Here is a 20283-nt window from a genome sequence, read left to right on the forward strand (position 1 = left end):
TCAAGCCGCATAATCCAAGGAACAATTAAATGTGGATTCCGAAAGAGCGAGACGACATAGACATAGTCGCTTTCCAGCCAAAGTTCTCGCCAGCCCCGGGTGTAAGCCTAACGAACTGCGAAGATAGCCACCTTAAGTTCGGCCAAATGGACTAAACAAGTATCAATCGGAAAGCTTCTCATACTCGATTATTTTTTCTATGTTCATTCTCCTTTTTTCCATTCTTCTCGTAGGTATTCGCAATGGCTAAGGGAGTAAGGAAGTGGATTTGAATTTTTCTTTTGATAAGGGAGAAGCTTCCACTGCTTCTAGTTCTAAAGATTCTGAACATGAATTTTTGCTAAAAATAATTAACAATTTGAATAGTCCCAAAACCTCTTACTAATATTGGTAAAGGAAAATGGTTCTGAATAGTTATGTGTTAAGGAACAAAAGATAGAGTTGGTCAAGGAGTTGCATGTTGATAAGGAGAAATATTTTTCTGTGCAAACTAATTTGGCAAAGATTCAAGGTCGGCTTAAGCATTTTTAGGATTCTATGCTAAATGAAAAAATTGGTTCATATTCGTTAAAAAAGTTAATATTTTCATACAATAATAATGTTTCTACAAAATGAGACACCAAAATACTTTAACTTGATTTTTGACATAATAAATATAGTTAAAAAAACTTAATTAGATATTATATAATAATAATAATAATAAAATTGGACCCTTAAGACTCTTAAACTGTTAGACTTTAGATATTTCATAGATAAGTTAACATTCACTTTATTTTTGACATAATAAATAATAAAAATATTATAATTAGATATTATATAATAATAAAATAATTGGGCCTCTTAAATTTGGGAGCCTGTGTAAGGAAGCTCTTTATACTCCCTCCTCCTACGCCTCTGATAAGATTATTGAGTACGTTCTGAAGAAGAACAATAATGTGAGTAGAAAGATAGATGGGAAAAGTGAGTGAATAAGTTAGTAAAGAAATCGGCAAATAATGTTGAAACACCTTTCCACATAATTTTGATTTGACAAAATTGTTTAAGTATAATTGAAATACATATTCTAAACACACTAAGTTTAAATGCTTTGATTTATTATACTAATGTGTTTGTTCAATGTTGAGTTAAAACTGTTTATAAGACACAAGAATTAAAAGGCCCAAGCCCAATACAAGTGTTAAAGCCCAAGTCAAACAACTCAGTACAACTCGGCCCGCGTTTGTTAAAACGATGTCGCTTTGGACAAAACGCAACTCAGCAAGAGAAGGATCTAGAAGACCTTCGGGAACAACTTCAAGATGAAGCTGCTGAGTAGTCTCGACAAAGCGTACAAGACAGCAGCTGGAAAATGAAAACTTCCAGACAAAGTATTTCTACTTTGGGTAAAGTTCAGACGACACAGTATGCTGTCCAGTTGACTTTACCATAAAAGGAGAGACAGTCTGCTGAGCTGACCGAGGACAGAAGATACACAATTCTGATTGGTCGAGAGCTCTGAGCAAGTCAGGATGACAACGACAGGAAGCCGTTTTCCCTCCAACGGTTATTTCGAAATTCGAAATGACCGATGCCCAGACGTCTCTATAAATAGTGCCATCAGAAGCTTCACTCAATACAGAACTTGATCAAGCCATTACGCTGACCAAATTTCTACACAAGTTCTGCAAGCAAAGAAGCAAAGCAAATCTTACACTACAATTCATACATTTGTGTAAAAGTCTAGAGTGATTATTTCAATCGTCTAAAGTGTCTTAGCAAATCTTTGTATAGGACAAAACACTTATCATTTCTAGAGATTAGAAATGAGAAAGCATCTGCACTGCATGCACCAACTTCAGTAGAAATAGATAGTTTCTTAGATTTATATATATATATATAGCAGTTTAAGAGTGAATTGATGGAACACTGAATTAAACAGAATAGATAATTAGAAGTATATATACAGCAGTGTCTTGGAATACTATACTATTTATTCCACTTTTCTGAAATCTGATTACAATTTTGCACAAACAGAAAAGACTTCAATTTATGAAATCAAAACTCACTTCAAATCTTAAAATACCACAGCTTCGACAATTTATCAATCATCAATTACATGTGGTACCAATTATTCTGAACTTCAGGAACACCGTTTTGCTCTTCATTATAGTCCGGAGATTCCATCATGAAGGATCCTGCTGCAATTCCACATTTATTCAGTAGACAAAAGTAAAAAAATATCATGTCATACTGTAAATAAAGGTTTAACTCAATGCAAAATGTATCTCACATAAGAAAGATTGTCATTAGAACTGTAATTAAACCGAGCTTTGGCAATGCTCATGCTCATGCTCTACTCGACATAAAATGAACAAGCTCAAGCTTGAGCTCGGTTCATTAAGAAAATTATCAGCATGTGAGCCGTTCATTTATTTGTTCACGAAGTTTGTAGCTCGTTATTATGTTCATAAATATTGCTCGCAAACAGCTCATTAGTTATGTTTATATATAAGCAAGGCTTGCAAACACCTCCTTAATTATGTTTAAAATGAAGAATTGAAGTTGAAGATAGGGTTTCAATCTCATTCAAAAATTCTTTAACACAAATATGTAAATTTAAAACCTATAAAACTAAAATTTCACACAAAACTACATAGTTTTACATTTCCTATACATATAAATACTAATATTAAAAAAAAAATTGAACTAAGATGCTCATGAACCTATTTATGAACATTATGATTGAGCTAGTTCATGAACTGGGTTATAAGTCTATAATTGAACCTGCTTGAAAGCTTTCGAGCCGAGCTTCATCGTGCTTATGTTCGACTCGTTTATGAATCGACCCTCAAAATTGTGTTCAAGCTTACCTCGTTTATAGATCAAGCTAAACACGGTTGAGTCTTTTTATGAGCCGAACATCGAGCTCCTCATGAGCGACTCGGCTCATTTACAGCTCTATCTCACGTTTATAATTATTCATATAGATTCCTAATTAAGCAAAGTGAGATATCTAATACACTTCATTCACATCTAGACCATTTGAGTGTGAAACAAATATTTATAGGTGACCTAACATTGAATACAATATTAGTCCTTGTATAAAAACTTGAGTGACTAGTTGATATTTGCTCCGTGCTCTAAATGGTTAGGCGTGAGGGGTGTATTAAAGTATCTCACATTGTTTAACTAAATAGCTACATGACTCCTTATATGCAGCGATGAAGCTAGACCCCCTCCCCCCTTGCCCAGTAATTTGTTTAAACTGACATATTAACTCCTAAACTTGCTTATAGTAATTTATGATCTTCCAAACGTGCTTAAAATGATATAAGTTTTAATTTGTCTAAATTCTCTCTTGTTTTTTTACGTAGATTTAGAGGGTTCAATCATGTCAATTTAAACAAGTCAGATAGTTAACGATATACTCTAAGATGTTGCCCCATCTCGAAAATTTCTAGATCCGCCACTGCTTATATATGTGAAACAATCCTCCTTCTTGAGGTATATTTTGGAGTAAGTTAGATCATAAACTAAGTCTTTATTTACAACTATAAATATAATTTAATAGGAGTTGGAGTTGGAGTTGAATCCTGTAATGTTAAAATGAAGATGAGAGCTAGGTTATGTACATACCTTTGCTGAAAAACGTTACAAGTATTAGACTCCAGACTTCCTGAGCTTATGTTTATGTTTGCATTGTTCAGTTCATGCAGCTTCACCTTAACCAGAATCCATAAAATTAAAACTTTCTCAGTTCATATAACTCCTAACAAAATAATAATCCTTAATAATGAATTTAACTATCTCACTCTTTTCTGGAGACGAGAGTTCTCCTCTTGCAAAGCTTTTTGCTGCATTTAAACAAAATAAAATAAACTAAACTAATCATCTGTACTCAAATACATAGAAAAAGAGGAAAATCAATTTTATACAAGCCTCAGTTTCTTAGGGTACCTTTCTCTTGAGCATGTTAATGTGCTCCGAAATTATGCGTCTCTAAAGTTTTCAAAGAACATTATAATTAATATGAATGTATCATACAAAAACATTACTAGGTTGTAATGAATTACCTTTTTAGATCGGATGCGTTCAACCCCAATCTTTAACTGTCTCTCCAGGTGTTTTAATTCTTTGGTACCCAGTGTTGATATATCTTCTCCTCCCAAATGCCTAAACAAAACATTAATTAGATCATATACATAAAATTAAAAGGTCTTTTGTTATGAAAGTATTACTTGAGTTTGGTTTCCATGGAGTCTACTGTTCTCTTTAGCTCATCAATCTCGTTTCTCCAAAACTGCTACAACAAAAACTTCAAATGCATCAGAACAAGTAATTTATTCTGGATATTGAAAGAGGAAATTAAGGCCCAAAAGCATAGAAGCTATATGCAGCAAGCAAGCAAGCATCATTGTCTGATTGATTTTGACATTTGTTCCTAATTAATTAACTAGCAGTAACATGTATTCAACATCTCAAGTTATTCTACCAATGAATGGTCTAAATTAAATTACTTAATTTCTAAAAATACTTCAATTAGTCAATTTGAAATGATAATGAAAAAATCCCTAAAAGAAGAAAAAGAAAAACTTCATATTATATCCACTAATTGGTCTATTATTACAACCCAATTGGATGAATATTCATCTTATTATATATAGTTTATCTTAGTGTTCTATTATAAAACGACTCTCCAAATATAAAACTCCAAACATTGACTAAATAAAAATCAAATCAAAACTAATTCAAGCAAAGAAAAAGAAAAACCTCCATGGATCTTGAACCCAGCTGATCATCAGATCCTATTAATCCCACTTCGTTCCGGTACCTAAAGATTGTTCTATCCATACTGCAACAATTTCAAACAAACATGAATTAGCAGAAGAATAGTAATTAGGAGGAAATTGAAGAAAAGAAAGAACACAAACTCATGGCTAGCAAACTGATAAGCCCTTCCAGTGGGAGAGAAAATAAGCAAAGCAACTTCAGCATCACAGAGAATAGAGAGCTCAAAAGCTTTCTTCAAAAGGCCATTTCTTCTCTTAGAGAAGGTAACTTGTCTGCTCGTTGAGTTTTCTATTCTCTTCAGCTCTACTTTCCCTCTCCCCATTTATCAGACTGCTGCTGCTGCTGCTGCTGTGCTTGTGTGAAGGAATCATAGTGGTGTATATATATAAGAGAAGAAGGTGCATGTTTTCATGGAGGTTTAATTATGGAACCTTATTTAATGCTATAATTAAGAGGTAAATTATGCCAATCAGAACTCAACAGATAGCTGCACTTTATGGCTCCGATGATGCGACTTGATAGCACTACTTTTGGAAAGAAAATGGTCCTTTTATTCTATTTCTTTTTTATTTCATTTATATATGTCTTTATTTTTCCAAACATTTATAGGATGTGCTACATTAACTGATTTAGTCTTGGTTCAGTTGTTAAATATTTAATACCTTATCTTCTAACTAATTCATGTCTATGAAAAGTTCTACTCAATCAATTCCTTTAATTAAGGTCTAATGTTTTGAACAAGTAATGTGAGAAATAGTACATTTTACATAAATGTTTCCAACTTATAACAATTTTTAGCTCAAATAAGAGCAATTTTACACGCATAAAATAATACTTTTAACATAGGGTTTTAAGAAGTAGACCAAGGTGCAGACACATCCCGCCGTTAACATCCAGGCTAAAATTGCATTGTTTTGGTCTCACAAAACAAATTTTAAGTCCAACCTATATATAAACTCAATTTATTTTTTACACTTCAATAAATCAAAAGCTAACTTAAGGAATAGAGATAGTGGGCTCGGGTGCGCAAGCACCCCGGCCTCTATCTCCACAAAAGAAAGTTGGCTGAAGTACAAATTCACTCCTTTAATTTTTAAAGTCTCTATTTTTCTCTAGCGGAGTCTGCTATGGTTTAGATCTAAATTGATCCGTATTAAAAACATTATAACATTTCTGCAAAAGAATTGTGGGGTAAATTTTAACTTTATTCCTAAATTAGTTAATCAAATTAAACAATTATGAGGGGATTTTTTTTGGCAGTGGGGTCAGTATTCAGTCTTGTTGTTTGTTGACTATATATATATAAAATAATATCTATATTGGGTCTAATAATATGAATGAGAATATCCAATTAAATATTAAAAAAAATAGATAGATGCAATCATGTGTTAAATAGATGCAATTTCATTTGAAGAAGAGAATGGCAGAAATGAAGAATCTTAGGTTATCGGGCTATGGAAGGCAGTTGAGTTCAAAATCTAAAGCGAACATAACAAAATAATTTTTAAATATTTTTCTCTGTTTTTTTTATTAGTTTATAAGTCTTTATCATTTAGCTTTCTACTTGAACTCATAAATATATCTTTTGCCCAAAATTTTGTCAGATTAATGATGTAACATGTTTCACGTTTATTCACTATTGCCAAAAAGAAAAGAAAAAAAAAAAGAAAAATCTTCCTTAAATTTTTTTTTAACATAATTGAAAAAGAGATTTCATTTTCTCTCTTTCTTAATATTGTTTTTAAAAAAATGATTGATGTGCCAATATTATGACAATAACTAAAAAAAAAGTTATCTTATCTTTTTTTTTTTTATACTACGAGTAGCTGAGTTGGTAATGCAAACTGAAGTTCGTGCAAAAAGATATTATGTTTGATTCCTAGTAAATACATTCGCGGAGTGAGTAGTGAAGCAACTAAGAATCTACAGTTTGGGGGTGTACAAAAAAATACACACAGACAGCGACGACGTGCGACGATCACCGTCGGATGGTGGTGTGCTGATGGCGAAGCTAGATGGTGAAGGGAGGATAAAAAGGGGAAAGGGAGGGGAGGGAGGGGTCGGGCTGTTGTGAAATGTGCAAAATGACAAATATGAAAACTTTGCTTTAAGGGATTGGATCTCAAATCCCTTGTTTTTTTCTGCATGCTAGAATCACGCTAGCCCTACATGTACAAAAAAAAAAATATACAGGGCGATGGTGTCGTGTGATAATCAACATCAAAATGTGGTATGTCAATGGTGGAGCTGAGTGGTGAAGGGAGGGAGGGTCAGGCTGCTGTGAATTGTGCAGAGTGACAAAACGACGTTATTTTAGTTTAAGTGACAGCTCTTGTTAAGGCGACAACTTTTACAGATTGGTTTTTGGCCTTCTATCAAGCAGTAAGCGATGAGAAAATCGGAAGGACTGCTTGTGTTTTATTCCCTATTTAGACGCAACAGATTAACCTGTTGTGGAATATGAATGTAATTTGTGGCGCCCAATGTGTTAAATCCGCTCGAAGCTTCTACCACGAGTAGATAGCTTATCTATATAGTCGATCGGGCGAGTAGCAAATACAACATCACAATTGTTGGTATCGCAGTCCCCAATGGTGGGATTTGTAAAATGCAATGTCGATGGAGCTTTGTTCATAACTGAGCAGGTGTGTGGTCTGGGTGTGATGGTCCGTAACGACACATGATAGTTTCTATTGTGCAATAATAGCATGGTACAAGGCATCCATGATCTGAAGTTCATTGAACCATTAACACTCTGATCTAGCCTCCTATGGATGATTTCTCGCGGCATGATGAAGGTGGAGTTTGAGACAGATACCAAAGTGATAGTAGACTCAGTGAATTCCATGTCAATTAGTCTGTCTGAATTTAGATCCATTATAAACGATTGCAGAAGTTTATTACAATCTAATCCGAACTTTATAATATCATATGTCTCTCGTTTAGCAAATGGCGCAACTCACTTAGTTACTAGACATGTTAATTCCCATGCTAACTATTTTTGTTCTAATTCATGTAATTGCTAAAGATTTGATTCCTTCAAATTAATAAACATAAGCTTATTTAAAAAAAAAATCAGTTGTCAAAGTGTATTTCAATTTCAATGGGCATTATTAGAAGATTTGAACTAGGTTAAATTGGGCATTATTATTAGAAAATTTGACAAGTATAAATAATAATAATAATATTAATTATTATTATTACATTTACAGATTTTATAATTTCACGATTCCTTTCAGTTGTTATAAAAAAAAGAAATAAATTAATTTAGAGTTAATTTTTTTTTATGGATTTTTAACAGAACTAGTACTAATTTACTATTAATATTGGTTGTGATTTTATCAAATTTTGAGATGTTGGAAGATATTATTAAATAATAGATAAGGGATTAAAACAAATATTTTTAATAAATTAGTGAGTAAATGGTAAAAAGGGTAAATAGTGTTTTTAAGTCCAATTTTTAAAAATTAAATGTAAACTTATTATATTTTCAACGTTGTGTTAAAATAAATAGAGGCATATAGACCAATGGACCCTTGAAACGTAGAAAGGTAGTGGAGTCGAAGGATTCAATTTAATCGAATGGTAAAGTGACACGTTTCCTTAATATTTTGGATTGATTGACAGGATGACTAGCCATATTTGATTGGAAATAATAGTATGAAACGATATTAGAATTTAAAATCTGAATTATTCCTTTTAGAACAATTTGCAAAAAATAAAATCCTAGTTGGAGCTTTTCCACGGTTAAATTACACTCATAGCTACTAAACTTTATCTATTTTAATATTGTGACCACGGAATTCAATTCTTAAAGGTATGACCACTAAACTTTACATTTTTTAATATCGGTGGTCACTCAATTTTAACTAATTCCTCAAAATGACCGTTAACGACCTCAAAATGAAAATTTTCAAGGATTAAAGTTGTTCAGAACGACATTTACCATGAAACCATATTTTTTATTTTCAAAAATCACATTTTTTGGAACTTTCTCTAAAAATCCACTATCTCTTAACCAAACAACACTTAAATGACCTCAAAACGAATTTTTTTAAGAATTCAAATTCCTTAAAATATCATTAACAGTTAGGATTTTATATTTTTAGACCGTCAACGGTTGTTTTGAGGCGTTGAGTAGCCACCCATGTAAAAAAAGTGTAAAGTTCAGTGTTATACTGTTAAGCATTGAAGTTCAATGATCATAATGTTAAATGGATAAAGTTCAGTGACCATGGGTGTAATTTACCCGCTTTTCCACAAATACGATGAAACGTGTCTCCCAAAAACATCAATCACTACACCCCATTTGAAGTGACATAATAAAGTCAATGTCCCCATGTGTTCCCGTGGAATCTCCTAACTATTTTGTCTGCAGGGCGCCCCTGTATTTTTACTGCCATAGCCCTAGTTTTCTTTATGCTCTCTTTTTTTCTTACTATTAGTTTTGGATTTAGTAAATATAATTGATTGATATAAGATAAAAAAAAAAAATATATATATATATAGATATATATATATATAGTTTTTTTAATAAAAAAGAAAAATAGTTAATTGCCGAAAACTATCAAAACTTTTTGATATCTAAATCAATAATATTGAGTAATTCTAGATGAATAAATAGAATCAGTGGCGAAGTGTAACATCCCCAAAACCCTCACATATGAGTCTTCCCACATTCATATATGTTTCATGATTGAATACATACATTTTACAAAAGTAATGTAAAGAGCACAAATCAAAATATATCATCAGTACCAAGTTAGAATTTTCAATAGAAAAATATTCACTTGTTTCACTTAGTATAGTAATATTTATTTTAGAAAGGCTTTGATGTACTTAGACAATATATATATAAAATGGTCCTTGGGCCCAATCTGTATTCCGGCTCACTAAATTCGGAATACAATCATCTGTGCTGCGGAGGAGTTAAACTCAACTCACGTACTCATATATCTCAACACATGTGCTTCTGGCTCACAATATTCGGATAGCACTCTCAACTAGGACCATTTCACATATCCATCTAAGCAAGCTCATATTCATTTATAATCCAACCATTATTCAGTTCTAGTATGCGCACAAGGCTCAACATGCCGTATTTGCTCATAACACTGCAACATACTCAATCATATCACTTTCTTATCAATCCTAACGTATCACAAACACTCAAACATTATTCACATCAAAGCGTAATATGTTTATTGAGTAGGCAGCTCACCCCTTGCCAAACAGATTTTAGAGGTTAGGTGGAGTTCTTCTTGCTTAAGGTCGCACCGGCAGTGTCATTCCATTCTCATCTAGGCATTTTGGAGTCTTGTGATGTACTTTTGTTTTGTAAATCCTCTATGTAGGATAATGACTTAAACGTGTATTGTAAATTGTAAATGTTTTCTCTTATGTATAATATGTAAAGTTTATATGAGATTGAAGTTTATATGATTGAGAATTGAAAGCATGTCTATAACTGATATTGTGTGAGATATCATGTGATCCTAGTGACGGGGGTTACACGGAGCCAGAGCTCAAAGTTCGGAGGGGCTTCATTGCATGAACATTTTTTTTTTCTTAACAACGACTTAAGGCTTTGATTAATAGTAGTCAAATCAAAATTTTCAAATTTTTGATAATATAAGGGTAAATTTGATCATAGTTGGAAACATTAAGGTACAAAACAACTAAGATTCAAGATAGAGTAAGGATAAGGTGCAAAAATACTCTAATGTTTACACCTAAGAACAATTTTACTCTAACGTCTAAAATGGTGCAATTTTACTCTTAACATTGGCAGCCAAGAGCAATTTTATCTGTAACCTCGACAAGTTTGGTCAAATGGAGAAATTATTCATCAAATTGTCTTCTCGGTCATGAATTTTGTAACTAAAAAAATACAAGTAAAAATAATAAAGGAGAATGAGGTTTAAGGGAAAAAATTAAAATGAGATTAAAAAAAGTGAAAAGAGTGAGATTTGAACATAGGACCAATTGAATGTAGAGATTCCTTTAATTATCACTACAACCAACTATGCAAACTTCATTTTATGTCATATAATCACATTCTATATTATAAGTACTAATTTTAACTATTTTGGGGGAGGGGGGCTGCTCGAGACTGAACCATTGTTCGTCAAGGGTGTTCCATAGAGTCGGAGGGTCGGGAGACCCTCCCCTACCCCCTTAGCTCCGCCCCTGAATAGAATGTATTAAATATCTTTTGAGTAGTGTGTATAAATTATGTATTCTAAATGAGAGTAAGTATCACTCAGTTAAGACCAATTTTAATAGCATTATATTTGTTGTTATAATCCTACATGGAGTTAACCATTAATATCGTTGTAACAGATAATTGTTTACTACAAATTGTAGTAACAAACAATTTAAGTATCCCTAAAATCCAAATCTTACATGTTTGGTAGCCACGCATGGTGCTATAGGCACCAGATTTGGCGCGTGGCATATTATAGTTTAATACGTGGTAAATTACAATTTTGATACCTATTTTTAGTTGATGGTCCCGTTGTGGCTGCTGCTTTTTAGTGGCAAATTATAGTTTAGTACGCGGTATGATACCTATTTTTAATTAACAATTTTTTTGATCCCACAAATTTTTTAAAAATTAATCTACTTTAATGGGGTGTTACTAAACCTTGTTACTTCCCCCTCGAAAGTCACAATAGTTGTGGATGCTCTAATAACTCAATAATAAAGTGAGTAACCGTCACAACATATGCATTTAAGAATAAGAATATATATTATATTAATGTGACTGATTCACTTAAAGAAACCATTTTATTGGTACACGTGTATTCATTATAATTGTGTCACATCAATAATATTTATTTAATTCTTAACTAGATTAAGAAGAACTAAGTAAAAATCAAATTTTTAATATGATTTGAAAAAAAAAAACTATGTTATTATTGTTAGGGTAAAGTACATAAAAGCCTTACGGTTTGCATTTTTTTTACAAATATACGTGGTTTAAAAACTTGTAAAAATGAGATTTGTGTTTATACATTTTCAAACTTATACATTACATCAAAATTAATGTCATAATTTACTCCTAAAATTGAGCGATTTATAACAATTAAAAAGTTTGACTTTGCAAATTACTATTTATATATATATATATATCCCATGAATTTGCAAATTAACTAAACTATAGTTATTTTTTGAAAGAAAAATTGACTCATGTCATTTAATTGCAAACTGCACTAACCACATATCACTATTTGTAAGTTTTTAAACCACAAGACTGTTTTTGCAAATCGTACAAACCACGAGTTTTTTTTTTTAATATATTTTACTTTTATTGTTAAAAGAGAAGTCGTGCCATAAATTTTGGATGCTCTACTATTATGATATTGTTATTAAGAGACGTTGATTGAAAAAAAAAGGATCGTGTACTTTTAGCAATTAGAATTGGATCGAATATTGATTAAACAAGTTTGATATGTGGAAATGAAATTACAAATTAATTTAATTCAAAACACAATATTTACTTGGTTAGACCTATTTTGCCTACGTCCATAGAAGAGAGCGAGTATTATTTCTAAGAGGCTTAATGCTTCTCCAGCCCATTAACTTATCCAAAATGGTCATTTTACCCCTCCAACTCATTGAATGTCCTATTTACCCCCTTAACTCCATAAAAATGATATTTCTCACCCCCTTAACTTGTCCAAATTTGTCATTTTACCCCTTCTCAACTCATCGAATATCTTATTTACCCCCTTAACTCCATAAAAGTGGTATTTCTCACCACTTATAATCATATTTACCCGCTTAACTCCATAAAATGGTATTTTTTTATCCATTTATAGTAGTAAAAAAAGTTGAAAAGAGAAAGAACGAATCAGAAATACAAATAATAAGAACATTAATATAAACAAGTTAAATACATTATATGTAGGGATAATGTACCAAAATAGGCCTATGATTTTTGGGGAAGTATCAATTTAGGTTCCACTGACAAAATAGCATAAATATAAGTTTAACGTTTAAAAAAAGTTATCAATTTAGGCTTCGATAACGGAATGTAAGGGGTGAAAAATACCACTTTTATGGAGTTAAGGGGGTAAGTAGAACATTCTATGAGTTGGGGGGATAAATAGACAAGTTGAGGGGGTAAGAAATACCACTTTTATGGAGTTAAGGGGGGTAAATAGGACATTCAATGAGTTGAGGTAGTAAAATTACCAATTTGGACAAGTTAAGGGGGCTGGGGAAGCATTAGGCCTTTCTAAGAACAAAAATTACAAAATGATTGAAGGGCAAACTCATTGAATGTCAAAAGACCCTTTCAAACCCCTTTGAAATAGAACTAGTTTGATTAAAACATGAATTAACAAATATATAATAGGGAAAATAAAAAAAAAAATTATAGAGCTTGCCCTGTTTGCAAGTACAACCTTATGATTTAAAAATTTATAAATAAATTTATGTGGTGTGTGCTAATATAATTGAATATTTGAGATTCTGGTCTTGTGCAGACTCAGATCCTCTCCTTACATTAGCTGAATATTCCAACCCGCTTCTAAAAGCTTCTACCTCCATTTGAATGGTTTAAAAAAATCATTCCCGAAATAGGAAGGCGCACAAATATAGCGCTAAACAAATAAGAAAGATTGATAATCTCGGTTTTACTTTCTAATCCAATACATAGTCAGTTTACTCTTATTTAGACCAAGCTTGTAAACGACACTAAGTACTAGTCGGGAACATTGTTGGTCCCGTGTAACGTGACAAGATTAGTTCTAAGGGGGGGATAGAAATTGATTCGGAATATGAATACGGCCCACTAGGCTCAAGCCAATCAAGCCCAAGACAAGCAAGGTCCTCTAAGCCCATCACATGCACTATAAAAACCCCTATAAGGGGAAGGTATAGTCTCTGGCTCCCTCTCTCTACACATTTACTTTATCTCTCTACTTATACTCCTACTAACTTTAGCATCGGAGTGTACACTGGGGGCCTCCCCCGACGCAGGTCCGGCGATCGGAGCGGCATCAACCTCGCTTCATATACCCGGCTGACTATCAAGATCCAAGGTCCTGATTATTTGGTGCGGTGAACATGGAGTAACACACAATTCCATTCTAACCTTTTAGTTTTGATCTATCTCTTCTATTGGTCATGGTTCGGAACGATTAGCCATATTTTTCAAGATCACAAGATATCCTACTGGAACAATTTTGAAAACTCAGGAGCTAGGATCAAAGGCTCTCCATGTTAGTTCCAGATCAATGAACTTGCTCTCGATCGGGAAGATTTGATCAGGGTGAGGGGTCGTGTCTCGCCACATCCTCTACAAGCTCATGAAGTGATCATTTAAATAAAAAAGAAGAAGAGGAGTAGAGGAGCAGATAGGATCATGTTCCGATTTGGCAAGCTGAAACTCAATCCTCAATTTTAGCAATGATAAGTTTTCTTCATCAAATTCGGTTTGCAAAAGAGCAGAAGGCTCAACATCGGACACCCTCCGATTGGTTCAGAAGGCTCAACATCGGACACCCTCTGAAGTCGGAAGCTCAGTTCAAATCAGAAGCTTCGAAGGTCGAAGTCGAAAAGCTCTCCTTCTTCACGAAGTTAGAAGCTCCCCGCTCAACTTGGATTGGCACTCCTAAATCTATCGTTCGGAAACCGGGGCTCCCCGTCCGTAGTTCAAACCCCTCCGATGGGGTCACCTTGAAGTTGGAAGACATGAAGAGAAGTAACATGGTCAAAATTATAATTGACACCCTCCAGATCTATCAACGCCGATCAGCGCCTTCCCGATCCGTCGAGCCAATATGGATCCTCCATGCCCATCGAGGCCAATCTACCTCATCCCGCTGTGTCGAGGCGAAAGCTTGCCCTTGCAGTTGGCACTTACTATCTCGATTCCACACCAATCGATCGACAAGGTGAGGAAACGACATCGTTGAGACAATGGAAACATATAAAGCTGGGACACATGACAAAATGAAGGCCAGGATACACTTCTTCAAGTTGTCGAACAACTTCCTTACGTCGACCCCCCCCCCCCCCCGACTAGGCTCGGAATTCACCTTTACAAACCATCAAAGCCGAAGCCAAAGGTCACCTCTACAAGGTGTTGAAGAGAGTCTGAACAATGCATATATCGAAGCTAAAATCCAACATATCACTGGATTCATATCATTATTGGCTCAAGCAAAGCTCAACAAATTTACATACCAGCATCATGTTTATCACATTGGCAAAGTATCAGAGTTGATGTTCATAAGACTAAAACCCATTCTTCAACTCGAAGGATGCTCACCTCCTCTAGTTTTAAAGGCAATCGAACTCCAGAATCTTTCCTCTCGAGGTCGAAGTTCCCTGTTTCAAATCTGAAACCTTCATAGTCGAAAGCTTTTCTCCCGACGTCGGCTCGTGTTCAAACCGAAAACTCCTCCGAAGTCACTTTCATGGTCGGAAGCTCTTCTCTCGACGTCGGCGGCTCCTGTTCAAATCGAAGGAGAGTAAGAGGAGGTTTTCTCAACAAGTGATGGCTCGATCTCAATCTAAGTACCGATAAGTTAGCCAAATATTGCTAGCAAGCCGAGCAAATTCAATTCGATCCGCGCGATCTCTGAGCTTTCTAGTTTTGATCGTCGATCTCTAGGAATCAGGATCCGATCTGTCTACAAGAGCAGGGTTGTCCGATTCAATCCCATCCGATTATCGACCATTGGTATCGGCTTGCGCAGTCCGAATATATCCATGTCCGACTGCTCCTTCCATATCGATAGGTGTCAGTCTGCATAAATCTACCCATCAAAAGCAGATAAAATCGAGCAGCAGGAGGAAATGAGAAAGCAGTACATAAAAGAGGGCTTAACGTATATAAAAGGCGGTTAAAAAGGTACCCAATTTAACTCTTCTTTTCTACTATGAATGTTATTCACATGCTACTTTTAGATTTTCTGCGATGACACATGTTTGAATGATAGGCAATTTGGGACACATGTCTTCCCATGGCCAAACTATACAAATCATTTAGAATTACTTACATTTTCAAGGAAACAAGTACTAATACTTTTTCAACAAAAGCATCACATTTCTGGAACATGTTGATGCAACTATTATTTATTCCTCATTTGGAACAAACGTATTCGATTCATCTATTTTTATTCCTCATTATATTTTTGCAATATATTGAGGCAATTACTCCCGAGGTAAGTTTCCTTCATTGGATTTGTCCTAAATTGATCGCTCCCATCACCGGAAGATCATCTAGACCCGTCGAGAAGACCATCTAAATAACGGGTAACACTCATTTATTTGTCGAAGGCCGTCTCCGGATGTGTATATGCTTATTTATTTCTCGAAGGCCGTCTCCGGACGCATATAATCATTCATTTCTCGAAGGCCGTCTCCGGACACGTGTACTCACTTATTTGTCGAAGGCCGTCTCCGGACGTGTATATGCTTATTTATTTCTCGAAGGCCGTCTCCGGACGCGTATATTTATTTATTTCTCGAAGGCCGTCTCCGGACGCGTATATTCATTTATTTCTCGAAGGCCGTCTCCGGACGCGTGTACTCATTTATTTGTCGAAGGCCGTCTCTGGACGTGTATATGCTTATTTATTTTTCGAAGGCCGTCTCCGGACGTGTATATTTATTTATTTCTCGAAGGCCGTCTCCGGACGCGTATATTTATTTATTTCTCCAAGGCCGTCTCCGGACGTGTATATTCATTCATTTCTCGAAGGCCGTCTCCGGACGCGTGTACTCATTTATTTGTCGAAGGCCGTCTCCGGACGTGTATATGCTTATTTATTTCTCGAAGGCCGTCTCCGGATGCGTATATTCATTCATTTCTCGAAGGTCGTCTCCAGACGCGTGTACTCACTTATTTGTCGAAGGCCGTCTCCGGACGTGTATATGCTTATTTATTTCTCGAAGGCCGTCTCCGGACGCGTATATTTATTTATTTCTCGAAGGCCGTCTCCGGACGCGTATATTCATTTATTTTTCGAAGGCCGTCTTCGGACGCGTGTACTCATTTATTTGTCGAAGGCCGTCTCCGGACGTGTATATGCTTATTTATTTCTCGAAGGCCGTCTCCGGACGCGTATATTTATTTATTTCTCGAAGGCCGTCTCCGGACGCGTATATTTATTTATTTCTCGAAGGCCGTCTTCGGACGCGTATATTCATTCATTTCTCGAAGGCCGTCTCCGGACGCGTGTACTCATTTATTTGTCGAAGGCCGTCTCCGGACGTGTATATGCTTATTTATTTCTCGAAGGCCGTCTCCGGACGCGTATATTCATTCATTTCTCGAAGGCCATCTCCGGACGCGTATACTTATTTATTTGTCGAAGGCCGTCTCCGAACGTGTATATGTTTATTTATTTCTCGAAGGCCGTCATTCGACGTGTATATACTCACTTATTTGTCGAAGGCCGTCTCCGGACGCGTATATTCAGACGCACTTATTTGTCGAAGGCCGTCTCCGGACGTGTATATGCTTATTTATTTCTCGAAGGCCGTCTCTGGACGCGTATATTTATTTATTTCTCGAAGGCCATCTCCGGACGTATATATGTTTATTTATTTCTCAAATGCCGTCATTCGACATGTTTATACTCACTTATTTGTCGAAGACCGTCTCCGGACGCGTATATTCATACTCACTTATTTGTCGAAGGCCATCTCCGGACGTGTATATATATTCATCTACTCCTCGCTGACCGTCCCTCGACGTGTTTATATGCGCAATTATTCATAATGTTGGGGTTTAGTGTCCTATAGACAATTGTTCTAGGATACAAACTTAATGTAAATGAATTGTTCTTTATATCATTTGTTTTAATGAGATATATGTTTTATAACTATATAAAGGCAATCCCTTTTAAGCACTAAATAAAGTCTAATAAAAGGAAATTCGTAAGTTTATTTAAAGTGATTATAAAGTGTTCATACAAGCATGAAGTGAGACAAAACTTTATAGTAAACTGATAAACTTAAAACCACCCCAAGTCAAGTGATATGTTTGGGATTGACATATCACTGTTGAGACTTGTATGTAATAATGTCTTCTGTCCGACAGAAAGCTGATCTCACAAGCTTCATATATACAAATATCTGGACAGTTACATAGATCCGATGAAACGTTGTTCATTAGGATTGGGGATCCGATTTGAGATAACAGGATGGGTAGATTTATCCTTGTCACCTGTTCATCTCATTGGTATTAATAGGTATAACTAATCCTCAGACTCAAAGGAATATTAATTGGTATTCTGGATTACAGAATATGATGCTTTGACTCTGGTGTAACACGATCCTTAACAGAGATAACTCTAGGGTGTGAACAGTAGACGTTGGGTATCACAGGAAGTAATTGCGGTGTCATTATATATTGGATTGAGCATTTATCACTCCCGATAAATGGGAGATACATCCATGGATCGCTTGTGGAAGACTCGACTCTAAATCCTTGCAAGGTGATAGCTTAAGAGTAAGAAATACAGATTTCACTTAACCTATCTTTTTGAGTTGACTCGGCCTGTACAAGTAAAACGAACGTCTCGTTATATGTGACTTGACATCACCCATAGTCATAAGATTCAGTTCAAGGATGTAGTTGATAAAGGATCGAATTATACTGTAACTAATACGGAAAGGTTAACGACAGAATCAACCTGTCTTCTTATAGCTCTGGGGGAATGATTACGGACTTGCTAATCACATACTCTGTACATCATTCCGTTATGCAAAGATTAAATATAATTCTTTGAAAATTAATTTAATAACGTTGCATACGGCTAGAAGCAATAAGAACCTAATGGATCACACATAAGACTTGGAACCTAAAAGAGAGATAGATGTTAATTAATTGATAGAAGCCCAATTGAGCCCAATAAGGCCCATGGACATAAGGGGGTCGAAATTCATGTAGTGATATACATGAATAATTAATTTAATTTTGTTAATCATAATTAGATTAGGAATATGAATTAAATTAATTAAGAGATAATTAAGTTAGGAGTTTTAATTAGATTAATATACTCCTATTATTATCCAATAAGGTTATTATTATTATCCTTAATATATTAGATATATAGTGAGATAATAATTAGGAATTCTATTCCGAATGGAATTCCTATTCAGTAACCTAATTCTATCTAACTAGGGATTAGATACAAAAGATTATAAATACCCCTTCCCTTGAGATTTTCGAAATCCAAGCAAGCCATACCCTACTTGTGATTTTCGAAATTCACCTAGTCTAAGAGAGAGAAAATTCGACACCCCTAGTTCGAGGACGAGATTTCTCTACGGCTTCGTTTGATCAATTGATTTTCATCTATTTCTTTTATCCTTGATCTTGTGTTGATTAGTTAGAGGCAATCTACTTTGGTTGCTATTCAACGGTTGATACTAAATTAATCTTCTCGTGTTTTATTTCGTGTTTGGGAACTCGAAGAAGAAAAACAAACAAAAGGGAGAAATTCGTTTTACTACTCCTACATCAGGTCAGTTCACGATTTCGCGGATTCCCGGAGATTGAACCGTCGGATCGTCACGATTTTTGGACAGGAGCTTCTAGACATATTCTTCCACGTTTCCACTAAAGGGATTGTCGTTCGGAGGTCTGGAAGGTCTGTTTCGGATAGGGGCAGATTGGTAGACAGTTTCTATCTCTTTTGATGTTGTGGGCACTTCGTTTGCAACGGTAGATAGAACTTCTAGAAAGGTATTTCTTCTTATCCTTCTTTATATGAAATAACGGTCAACGGATCTTGTGGTTAAATGGAAATAGGTTAAAATTTTTATATTTCCGCTGATATACTTTAGCCTAATTTCCAACAGTGGTATCAGAGCCATCGTTAAATCCGTTATTTCATATATGAAAATTTAGAAGTTTTCAATAGGATTGAATAAATATTTATAGTTAGGATTAATTACAAATTGTTTTGATTAATTAATTTTAAAGATAAATAAGTTTTAATTAATTGTTAATTAAAACAGATTATGCGTATGTTCCTAATTATTTTGGTTGATAATCATTATAACAAAATCTATTAGTTTTATAGTTAGATTGATAAAATCAGTTTTATTAATTCTAAAGATAAAACGGAAATCTATAGTAGTTTTTCCTATTTTCTGAAAATCGTTTTAAAACAGTTTTAGAACTGATATATATATATATATATATTTAAAATCGTTTTTATATTTAAATATATATGTTTCAGAAATTGATAGTTTTCTGTTTTGATTATCGAATGAAAATTTGTTTAAAAGTTTGTTTTACCAATTTGTAAATCAAAATGTTAAATGAATTAAAATCAAAATAATTGGGACGTGCATAATTAAAGTTTTGTATAGTTATATTAATCTAAAGATTAATATAAAAGATACGAAACTATTAGAAGTAAAATTGGATGAAAGTTAATTTGATATGTTAATGTGATTAACATAAATATTACATAAGATAGTTATGTAATCAACCAATTAAATTTATTTAATTGAGTCTATGCATGTTTGGAGTTATGG

The 20283-nt window shown here is 34.3% G+C and overlaps 1 protein-coding gene across 4 annotated transcripts; it reads right to left on the minus strand.

The window, feature by feature from the left end:
• Positions 1-1950: 1950 nt before the first annotated feature.
• On the minus strand, positions 1951-5411 carry LOC136228203 (MADS-box transcription factor 23-like). Of its 4 annotated transcripts, none has more exons than XM_066016927.1 (8): positions 4911-5411; positions 4750-4831; positions 4218-4279; positions 4053-4152; positions 3937-3978; positions 3792-3833; positions 3616-3695; positions 1951-2174 (listed from the first exon to the last, which is right to left on the minus strand). In XM_066016927.1, the coding sequence occupies exons 1-8, from the start codon at positions 5090-5092 to the stop codon at positions 2144-2146; spliced, it is 621 nt and encodes a 206-aa protein (XP_065872999.1). In that variant the 5' UTR covers positions 5093-5411; the 3' UTR covers positions 1951-2143. The 4 variants fall into 4 exon arrangements, with proteins under 4 accessions (XP_065872999.1, XP_065872998.1, XP_065872997.1 ...); XM_066016926.1 differs by having other exon boundaries at positions 1951-2177; positions 4911-5404; XM_066016925.1 differs by having other exon boundaries at positions 3616-3701; positions 4911-5399.
• Between the last annotated feature and the right edge of the window lie 14872 nt (positions 5412-20283).

Source organism: Euphorbia lathyris, chromosome 1, assembly GCF_963576675.1.
Source record: "Euphorbia lathyris chromosome 1, ddEupLath1.1, whole genome shotgun sequence".
NCBI classification, from domain to species: domain Eukaryota; kingdom Viridiplantae; phylum Streptophyta; class Magnoliopsida; order Malpighiales; family Euphorbiaceae; genus Euphorbia; species Euphorbia lathyris.